General features: G+C 47.0%; 1 protein-coding gene across 2 annotated transcripts in view; it reads left to right on the forward strand.

The window, feature by feature from the left end:
* The window catches only part of LOC132402888 (echinoderm microtubule-associated protein-like 6), a 352,621-nt gene that overhangs the window by 232,896 nt on the left and 108,111 nt on the right, over positions 1-11,614 (forward strand). For both annotated transcript variants that reach the window (XM_059985945.1, XM_059985944.1), the window contains exon 25: positions 6,726-6,902. In XM_059985945.1, the coding sequence (XP_059841928.1) occupies positions 6,726-6,902 (177 nt within the window). The remainder of the gene's footprint in view (positions 1-6,725; positions 6,903-11,614) is intronic.

An 11,614-nucleotide genomic window follows, 5' to 3' on the forward strand; every position in this document is an offset into this window, starting at 1 on the left:
TGGAGGTGAACTGGGCGCCTCTGTCGGAGGTAATGTGGGCCGGTACACCAAAGCGAGATATCCAGGTGGTGATCAGGGCTCGAGCGCAAGATTCGGAGGTGGTGTCGGTGAGCCGGACCGCCTCTGGCCATCTTGTGAACCGGTCCACGATAGTCAGGAAGTGCCGCGCTCTGCGCGACACTGGCAGGGGGCCCACGATATCCACATGAATGTGGTCGAAACACCGGTGGGTGGGATGAAACTGCTGCGGTGGGGCTTTGGTGTGCCGCTGCACCTTGGCCGTCTGGCAGTGCATGCACGTTCTGGCCCATTCACTGACCTATTTGCGGAGTCCGTGCCAAACGAACCTGCTGGAAACCATCCGGACAGTTGTCCGGATGGAGGGATGCGCCAAGTTATGAATGGAGTTGAAAACACGGCGCCGCCAGGCTGTCGGGACGACGGGATGGGGCTGGCCGGTGGCGACGTCACAGAGTAGGGTCCTCTCACCTGGGCCTATGGGGAGGTCCTGGAGCTGCAAACCAGAGACTGCGGTTCTGTAACTCGGAATCTCCTCATTTGCCTGCTGTGCCTCTGCCAGTGCCTCAAAGTCTACCCCTTGGGAAAGGGCATGAAAGGTAGGGCGAGAGAACACATCCGCCACGACATTGTCCTTACCCGAGACGTGCCGGACATCCGTCGTGTATTCAGAGATGTAGGACAGGTAGCATTGCTGGCGGGATGACCAGGGGTCGGACGCTTTCGTAAACACAAAGGTAAGCGGTTTGTGGTCCGTGAACGCGGTGAAGGGCCGACCTTCTAGGAAGTACCTGAAATGCCGGATTGCCAGGTAGAGCGCCAACAGTTCCCGGTCGAAAGCACTGTACTTGAGCTCGGGTGGCCGCAGGTGTTTGCTGAAAAACGCCAGGGGTTGCCAGCGACCTGCGATGAGTTGCTCCAGCACCCCACCGACTGCCGTGTTAGATGCGTCCACTGTGAAGGCGGTAGGGGCGTCCATTCTGGGATGTACTAGCATCGCGGCGTTCGCCAAAGCTTCCTTCGTTTGAAGGAAAGCGGCGGCGGACTCCTCATCCCAGGTAATGTCCTTGCCCGGACCCGACATCAGGGCGAACAGGGAGCGCATGATCCGGGCAGCTGAAGGGAGGAAGCGGTGGTAGAAATTGACCATACCTACGAATTCCTGAAGGCCTTTGATCGTGGTGGGTTGGGGGAAGTGGCGGACCGCATCTACCTTAGCGGGCAGAGGGGTTGCCCCGTCTTTAGTAATCCTGTGGCCCAGGAAGTCAATGGTATCGAGTCCGAACTGGCATTTGGCGGGGTTGATTGTAAGACCATACTCACTCAGTCGGGCACAGAGTTGACGGAGGTGGGACAGATGCTCCTGACAACTGCTGCTGGCTATGAGGATGTCGTCCAAATAGATGAATGCGAAGTCCAGGTCCCGTCCCACCACATCCATTAACCGCTGGAACGTCTGTGCGGCATTCTTCAGGCCGAACGGCATGCGGAGGAACTCGAAAAGGCCAGACGGGGTGATGAGAGCCATTTTGGGGACGTCGTCAGGATGCATCGGGATTTGATACTACCCTCAGATGAGGTCTACCTTGGAGAAGATCCGTGCGCCGTGCAGGTTTGCTGCAAAGTCCTGAATGTGCGGCACAGGGTAGCGGTCCGGTGTGGTAGCCTCGTTCAGCCTGCGGTAGTCGCCGCACGGTCTCCAGCCTCCCATCGCTTTGGGCACCATGTGCAGGGGGGAGGCCCATGGGCTGTCGGACCGCCGGATGATCCCCAATTCCTCCATCCTCTGGAACTCCTCCTTCGCCAGTCAGAGCTTGTCCGGGGGAAGCCGCCGAGCATGGGCGTGGAGGGGTGGTCCCTGGGTCGGGATGTGGTGCTGTACGCCGTGTCGGGGCATGGTCACTGTGAACTGTGGTGCCAGAACCGATGGGAAATCCGCCAGGACCCTGGTGAGGTCGTTGTCGGACAGCGTGATGGAGCCGAGGTGAGGGGCTGGCAACTGGGCTGCACCCAGGGAGAATGTCTGAAAGGTCTCGGTGTGGACCAGTCTCTTCCTGGGCAGGTCGACCAGTAGGCTGTGAGCCTGCAAAAAATCCGCACCCAGAAGCGGTTGGGCTACGGCAGCCAGTGTAAAGTCCCACGTGAACTGGCTGGAGCCGAACTGTAGCTGCACCTGGCGGGTGCCATAGGTCCTTACTGTGCTGCCGTTCACGGCCCACAGGGGGGGCCCCGGTGCCCTGCTGCGGGTGTCGTAACTCGTCGGAGGTAAAACGCTGATCTCGGCACCAGTGTCGACCAAAAACCGGCATCCCGACCTTCTGTCCCACACATACAGGAGGCTATCTCGATGGCCAGCCGCCGTAGCCATCAGCGGCGGCTGGCCCTGGCGTTTCCCGGGAACTTGCAGGGCGGGCGACAACGGCGGGCTTCTGCGCCCCACCGCTGGTGGTAGAAGCACCAGTGTTCATTGGGCCTCCCACCCCTGCCCCTGGGGTTGGCGGGCTCTGCGGCCGGGCCTGGACTGGTTTGCTGCTGGGAGCGCGGCTGGGAGATCTGTGCGATGGACTCTCCGCTCACCTTTTTGGCGTTCCACAGCAAGTCCGCCCGGGCTGCTACCCTCCGGGGGTCACTGAAATCCGCGTCGGACAGCAGCAGGCGTATGTCCTCGGGCAGCTGCTCCAGGAATGCCTGCTCAAACATGAGACAGGGTGTGTGTCCGTCGGCCAAAGACAACATCTCATTCATTAAAGCCGATGGAGGTTTGTTGCCCAAGCCATCCAGGTGCAGTAAACAGGGAGCCCACTCGTGCCGTGAGAGTCTGAAAGTCCTGAGGAGCAGGGCTTTGAATTCCGTGTACTTGCCGTCCGCCGGGGGCGACTGTACAAACTCCGCGACCTGGGCCGCTGTGTCCTGGTCGAGGGAGCTCACCACGTAGTAGTAGCGGGTGTCTTCTGAGGTGATCTGGCGAACGTGGAATTGGGCTTCGGCTTGCTGGAACCATAGGTTCGGTCGCTGTGTCCAGAAACCCGGCAGTTTCAACGAAACCGCATGAACAGAGGCGGCGTCGGTCATTTCTGGTCCAAAAATCGTTTGGACCATCGGGGTCACCAATTGTAGCGGTGTGCTACACGCAGCGCTAAAATTACGACACGGAGTCGGTAACTGCAGTCGAAGAAAAAGCTTTATTCGAAATCCTCAGCCTCACTTTTAAGCCTCCCTCAACCTGCCCCCCGTGGCGCAGAGGCTCCAAAGCTCTGTTCTCGCAAACCCCCGTAGGCTATCTCCCTTAGCCGGAAAGCTGGCTAATTGTGAGCCAGTTCGGATGTGCCAGGAAATGGGTCGCCACAAACTGTACTTTTTTCCATAGATGAGTTCCTCCAGCATTTTGTGTGTGTTGTTCAAACACTAATCTCTCCTACCTATACCATGTCTGTATCCCTTACATCCATGTGCCTATCCAAACATCTCTTAAAAGGTTCTAATGTATTTGCCTCTACCACCATACCAGCCCAGCACATTCCAGTCTCTGAGTAAAAAGTTTACCCTTCACATCCCCCTTGAACCTACTCCCTAACACCTTTTGATGCATGCCCTGTGAAACACATACTCTTTGACAACTCTATCTGTGCCTGTGTATATAGTAATATATTATTACTATAATCTTCCCCCCAGCCCTACCTTTCTTTCTCTTTTATTTCCCATAATTCTCCACCTTCCCCCCAGCCCATTTCCCTCCAGCCTATCACTTCCTAGCTCTCTACTTTATCCCTCCCCCCACTTCTTATCCCCCCTGGACCATCCCATGTTACTTCACTCCTGATGAAGGGTTTCGGCCCGAAATGTTGTCACTACCTCCTCCCATGGATGCTGTCTGGCCTGCTGAGTTCTGCCAGCATTTTGTGTTTTTACAATACTCCAGATGTGACCTAACCAGAGTTTTATAAAGTTGAAACATTACCTCAAGACTTTTGAACTCAATGCCTCGATTAATAAAAGCAAACATTTTATAAGCCTTCTTAACTATGTTATTGACCTGTGTAGCCACTTTCAAGGAGCAATGAACTTGGATCCCAAGATATCTCTGCTTAGCAACAGTGTTAAGAATCAGTGCACTGTCTCCTTGCATTTTCCCTACCAAGGTGCAACAGCTCCCATTTATCTGGGTTAAGCCCCATCTGCCACTTCTTTGCCCATATCTGCAACTGGTCTGTATCATGCTGTATTTTTTTAAATCAGTCTGCTACACTATCCACAACTCTACCATTCTTGGTCTCATCCTCAAATTTACTAATTCACATTTTCATCCAGGTCAGTTATATACATTCCAAACAGTGAAGGAACCAAGACAGATCTCTGTGGAACTCCACTAATTACAGACCTCCAGCTTGAATAAGTCCCTTCAGCCATGACACTTTGTCTTCTATGCACAAGACAGTTCTCAATCCAAGCAGCCAATTCACTGTGGGTCCCATAAAATCCAAGTAGATGACATCCACTGCCCTACCCCTCATCAATCCCTTTCGTCACCTTGTCAAAAAAACTCAGTCAAGTTGGTAAGGCACAACCTTCTACGCTCAAAGCCAGGCTAGCTCACCCTAACTAGGTCATGGGTTTCCAAATATTCATATACACATCCCTGAAAATTTTTCTCCAGCAATTTCCCTAAAAACTGATGTGAGACTCACTCATCTATAGTTCACAGAATTTTTCCTTGTTCCTTAAATAGAAGTACAACATTAGCTACTCACCAGTCCTCTGGGACCTCACCTGTGGCTAGAGAGGACACGAAGATACTGGTCAAGGGCCCAATAGTCTCGTCCCTTGCCTCCTTCAATAACCTGAGGTAAATCTGATCCAGCCCTGGGGACTTATCCACCTTAATACTCATTAGGCGGCCCATCACTTACTCTTCCTTGACCTCTAAATGCTCTAACATATTTATAAACTCAGCACTGATCTCCTGGTCCTTTATGTCCTTTTCCTTGAGCAAAGTACTTATTAAGTACCTCACTCACGTCCTCTGTGTCCAGGTAAATGTTCCCCCCTTTATCTTTCAATGGTTCCATCCTCTCCCTAGGCATCCTCTTGCTCTTGATATATGTATGGCATGCCTTGGGATTGCCAAAGACTTTTCATGGCCCCTCCTGTCTTTCTCAATTATCTTCTTTAGTTCTTTTCTAGCTTTTTTTATACCCCTCATGTGCTTCATTTGATCCCAACTTCTGAAACATTACATACATTTTTCTTTTTCTTCTTAACTAAGTTCATCACCCCTCTGAACATCCAAGATTCTCTTAACTTTCCAACCCCATCCATCCTTCAGGAACATATCTTTCGTGTATTCTGTACGATTGATCTTTAAACTCCCTCCACATATATAAAGAATAAAAGGGAGATGAGTTGATATTGGACCACTGGAAAATGATGCTGGTGTGGGGTCAGATAATGGCAAATGAACTCAATGGGTACTTTGCACCTGTCTGTGCTGTGCCAGAAGTCCTTGAGTGCCAGGGATCAGGTGTAAGTACCATTGCTATTACAAGGTTTTAAGGTGGATAAATACTGTCTCCTCCCTTTTACCTCCTCCCCTACCTTTTCTAAAACTTCAAAAACCTGGTATATTAATCACCCATTCCTGCCCCTCTCTCAACCAAATTTCAGTAAAGGCTACAACATCACAGTTCCATGTACAGATCTGTGCTCTAAGTTCATCACCCTAACCCAGAATACTCCTAACATTAAAATATATGCTCTTCTAACTCCCGGGCCATCATACCTGTTATTTTGATTTTGCCTTTCAGTACTTTCCCTGACATCTACCTTCTGGTCTGATCCTTCCCTTATTGACTGGGGGTCCAGTTCCCAGCCCACTGCAAAACTAATTAAAATTCTCCTAAGTAGCATAAGCAAACCTCCTGGCCAGGATATTGGTTCCTTTCCAGTTCAGGTGCAACCCATCCTTCTTGTACAGGTCATCCTATCCCCTGCACCATCTTTTCAGCCACTTATTTAACTGTGGTAACACCCCATTTCTACCTGCGCTAACCTGCGGCACAGGAAGTAATCCAGCGATAACTACCTTGGAGGATCTCATCTTCAGCCTCTTTCCTAACTCTATATACACTCTGCGAAGGATATCTTCCCCTTTTCTGCCTATGTTCGGAATTGTCTTGCTGCTTATTTGTAATTAACTATGAATGACAAAAATTACTGCTTTTTGAACACAAACACATCTAACTGCCACTATTTAAAAACTGTTCGTTCTATGCGCAGTGTAGTTTTTAATGGCCACAGAAGTGCTTATGACTGATAATAATTAGAAAATTCAACAGTTCTGTAAAGGAAATCCCAGTTATTTTCTCGATTAGTTTTTACTCTTTGAGAGTTGTCCTAAATAAGTGGCTGCCCTGATTAAATGATGGCACAATTAATTGGGATCCACTGTGTTGGCCAAATATTATTACATTAATATAATTAGTGAGAAAGTCTGCAGATGTTGAAAATCCAAAATAATGCACAGAAACTGCTAAAGGAATTCAGCAGATCAGGCAGCATCTATGGAAATCAGCAGATGCTGCCTGATGTGCCGAGTTCCTCCTGTACTTCTTGCGTGTTACATTGATATAATTTATTCTGTTTGAGAATAGTAAATATAGTTAAATAGTGAAAAGTATCTAAAGATCCATTTTGTTCTTTCTTTGTTGCAGATAGAGAAAATAGATTGGGCTACATGGACATGTGTATTAGGACCCACGTGTGAAGGAATCTGGCCTACGCATAGTGACATAACAGATATCAATGCAGCTTGTCTAACCAAAGATGGAAAACATTTAGTGACAGGGGATGACTTTGGCTTTATTAAGCTCTTTTCATACCCTGTAAAGGTAAATTCATTGACACAAGTAGTGCTTATATTATAAATAAATAATATCTTACTGATCATTCAATCCATCTTTCTTATAATTTATTTTCATTCTTTCTTACATATACAGAATGTATGTGATAAACATGCTTCCTTAGTAAAGCTAAGCAGTTGTATGAACATAAAATAGTTTGCAATTTTATCCCATTATGTCGCACGTTGTAAGCAGTGGTGTGGAGTGTGTACATTCAGTCAGTTCTTAACTTCTAACAAAGTCCATTGGAGCTGAGACATCTGAGACATGAGCTTGAACAGTTGGAAGCTTCAAAACACTGTTGCAACCCAAAAAAGCAATTAGTTACATGATTTTTAAGGTTCATGGCTGATACTAAATTTGGAACACTATTTTCCCTTTAGAATCAGGGAGATACACCGCTGTAGGCCCTTAAGCCTTCTGAGTCCACACTGACCATCATTATCCCCCCATATATGCAAAATGTAATATTATTTCTTATTCTTCCCACAGTCTTATCAACACCCCCAGATCTAACCACTTAGGCATCACTAAGACTATCTACAGCAGTGAATTTAACTACTATCCCACATACCTATGGGATGTGGGAGGAAACCCAAGCATCCAGTTGATTGCATTGAAGCCCTGTCACTTTTGCGAGCATTCCTCTGATTTTCAATATTAGTCCAGAATTGCCACTTTGCATGCCATTTGGCCTTCCGGAGATCACCCTGAACAACTTGTACTTTCCTGGATTGCCAGTTTGAAATGCCACCAGTCTAGCCCTCAGCAGATTTCTTATCTCTTGGCTTCTGCTCAGAAAAGATTCTGATTTTGTGGAGACACACACTTGTCCACAAGTTATTTTTATAAATTCCATGACATTCAGATCTTCTGAGTCTTTGAACATGGCTCAGTCCAGCAACTCGAAGTGTTATATGCACTGAAGTAATTAATTCAGGATGCTCTATGTTGGAGTATTATCCATAATACTTAACAAAGTTGACTCACCTTGTCTCTCCTTTAGAACATAATATGTTAACTCCTTTTCAACAATAGTTGGACACACAGTATTCAAAGCTGACTTTCATCTTTGTTAATCTGTCAGGTATCATTCAATAGAATTAAGATGTCAACATTGCAGAATAATTCCTAAACATGCATTGCTCCATTATAGTTCATCACATCGGTGATATGCTGGAAGGTGTCAGTGGATGAATTCTGTGCCTATTGACCCTCTTCTACAGAACCTTTGCAGCATGAATCAGACGCAATCATATCCAAGTCTTCTAATATAACACTGAACAGTGCAGCACTGGACAAGCCATTTGGCCCATGATGTTGTGCTGATATTTATAGTAAATTTCCTCCTGTTTATCATCCATATTTCTCCATTCCCTTCATATTCACATGAAGATCTCTTAAACTCTATCAAACTGCCTGATTACACTACTGCCCTGTGTAACCTTTTGGGTTTAATAAAAACTTGCCCCTTGTCACCTTTAAACATTCAGCCTCTAACCTTACAAGCATGTGCTATGCTGTTTGACATTTCCACCTTGGGAAAAATATCTGTCTGCCCCATCGATGCCTCTTGTAATTTTAAGAAAAACCTCTAACAGCTTCTAAAGAAAACAACACAACTTTTATATAACTTACTCTTATACTTAACACACCGTACCAATGAGAGCACTGTGTCATATGCGTTCTTTACTTCCTTATCAACTCATGTAGCTACTTTCAGTGAAGTATGGACCTGACCCCCAAGATCCCTGTGGTAAACCATGTATATAGGTTGTAACTGGGTTTATCTGACTGGACATGCCTGGACACGCCCCTCTGCTGACTGCTCCTGTGGCTCCTCCCACAGACCCCTGAATTAAGGCGATTGTGTCACTGCTCCTCCCACAGTCCAGGATAGACATACAGCATGGATGTGGATCCATTTTACTGCTAATAAAAGCCTTTCAGTATTTACTCTACTTCCAGTCTTCTGGAGTAATTGATAGTGCATCAATCCCTTTGAACTGCAATGCTATTAAGGGTTCTCCAATTAACTATATACTTTCTCCTTTTGGTTGACCTCCAACACCCAATGTGAACACTTTATTCATGAATATTTAACCAATATAAACCTCTCCTCATATGGCAAACCTGCCATTGTTGGAAATAGCCTAATGAATTTTTCTTACATTCCCTCAATGGCAAAGCATCACAAGTGTGAACAATATTGCAAGTGTGAACTTATTCTGGATACAAATCTTCTTGTAATTAAAGCTAATAAAACATTTTCAACTTAATCACTTGATTCACCTGTATGTTGACCTTTGGCAACTTGTGTTCATGCGCACTCAAACACTACCTAAATGTTTCACTCTTCAAACAGCTGATAGAAATTGTGAAAAGTTGGCCTAAATCGCTGCAATACTGCAAAAGGTTCAGCCTGCTATCCAAACACAATTCATATATTCCTACTCTTTGCTTTTTGTCCAGTAATCAATACCTGATGGTCAATATATTACCCCCTTCCTGAATAAGGCCTTATCTACTGAAAATCCAAATATACCACCATCCATTGGTTCACCCTTGCCAGTGACATTTCAAGCAGATTTTTCAAACATGATTTTCTTTCATAAGTCCATGTATTGGCTCTGTTCAATCCTATTATTCTTTTTGATGTGTTCTGTTAATATATAATTCATTATAGATTACAGCAATTGAGGCCTCTCTTCTAAATGAGACTTTGGAATTTCACAGCAACTGTGTGTGTCCTCCGTCAGTCGTGGTCAACCATGGGTACTGCACCTCTGGTAGTTACCTGGTTTGTCGAGCAGCGTCAACTGTGGCTATTGAGGTCGATACTGGAATGGTAGGCTCTGCCACAGTTGCTGCATGTGTAGGGCATTGTGGAATTGTTGTCCGCTGTCTGCTGTGCTCTTCGTTTAGCTCGCCGTTCCTCAGACTGACTCAGGATCACTCTTTCGCCTTGCTATAGGTGTTGCTGAAGAGTACCTTGCCATTTGTTGCAGTCATCTGCTGTATCCTCCCAGCACTCTGTTGATTTTTAAGGCTTTCGTGTCGCACTTGCAGAGGTCCTTGAAGCGAAGCTGGGGTCTACCAACATTCCTCTTGCCTGTTGCTAGTTCTCCGTAGAGGGTGTCCTTTGGCAGTCTGCCATCCTTAATATGACGGATGTGGCCCAGCCAGCGCAGTCTGCATTATCATAAAGGCGTGAACATTGTGGGAAGTCCAGCATAGGAGAGGACCTCAGGGTTTGGGACTTTGTCTCTCCAGATGATGCAGAGGATGTGGCGAAGGCTACTCAAGTGAAAACTATTGAGTTTCCTCTCCTGCTTGAAGTAGATGGTCCAAGTCTCGCTACCATACGGGAGGGTTCTGATAACACATGCATTGTACATGGCAGTCTTGGTCTTTGTAGTGAGTTTTGGATTCTCCCAGACCCGCAAGGAAAGTCGAGCGAGGATCGATGATGCTTTGCCGATGCACCTATTGATTTCAGCGAGTGTCGCTAATGGTTGACCCCAAGTATGTGAACTCGTGGGCCACTTCTAGTTCGTAATTGTCGATGGTAATGACTGGTGTCTCCACTACGTTCTGGGCAAGGACATTTGTTTTCTTTAGGCTGATGGTAAGCCTGAAGTCCTTGCATGCCTTCGAGAAGCAGTCCTTGAGAGTTTGTAGTTGCTGTTTGGTGTGTGAGGTTATAGCAGCATCATCGGCAAAGAGCATGTCATATATTAAGATCTTTCGCACCTTTGTTCCTGCTCTCAGACACGCAGGGTTGAACAGCTGCCCATCAGACCTGGTGTGCATATAGATGCCTTTTGTTGACATCCCAATCGCATGCTTCAATAGCATAGAGAAGAAGATGCCGAATATTGTTGCGGCCAACACGCATCCATGTTTGACTCCACTACGAATAGCGAAGGGTTCCGATGAGCTGCCATCGTACTGAACAGTAGCCCTCATGTTGTCATGAAATGACTTGATAATACTTTGGAGTTTCGGGGGACAGCCGATCTTGAGGAGAATCTGAAAGAGCCCATCCCTGCTGACAAGGTCGAATGCCTTGGTCAAATCCATGAAAGCCACATAGAGTTTCTGTTGATCCCTGCACTTTTCCTGGAGTTGACGGAGTCGGAGTAAGAAAATCATGTCAATAGTTGACTTCCTTGTGTGAAAACCACATTGGGACTCAGGGTAGACTCATTCTGCTAGAGTTTGTAGATGTGCCAGAGTTACACGAGCAAAGACTTTGCCGACAATACTCAGGAGGGAGATACCCCTGTAGTTGTTGCAGTCGCTCCTATCACCCTTGTTCTTGTACAAAGTCACGATTTTGGAGTCACACATATCCTGTGGTACAGCTTGTTCCTTCCAGCACTGACGGAGGACCTCATGTAAAGGTTGAAGGAGTGAATGCTTGCAGTGTTCAGTCAGGTCTGGAGGAGTCCCATCATTGCCAGGAGCTTTCCCTGGGGTCAATTGCCTTGCTGAGGTCCTCAAGGTTGGTTCGGAGTCGAGTTCATCCATGACTGGTAGACAATCAATAGCATTAGTGGCTGAGCTAACAACAATGTTTTCTCTCGAGTAGAGCTCAGAGTAGTGTTCTACCCAGCGTTCCATCTGCTTGCTTTTATCAGTGATTATTTCACCACTGGATGACTTGAAGGGTGTGTCTTGCTCTGCGATGGGCCAAG

Source organism: Hypanus sabinus, chromosome 12, assembly GCF_030144855.1.
Source record: "Hypanus sabinus isolate sHypSab1 chromosome 12, sHypSab1.hap1, whole genome shotgun sequence".
Taxonomy (NCBI): domain Eukaryota; kingdom Metazoa; phylum Chordata; class Chondrichthyes; order Myliobatiformes; family Dasyatidae; genus Hypanus; species Hypanus sabinus.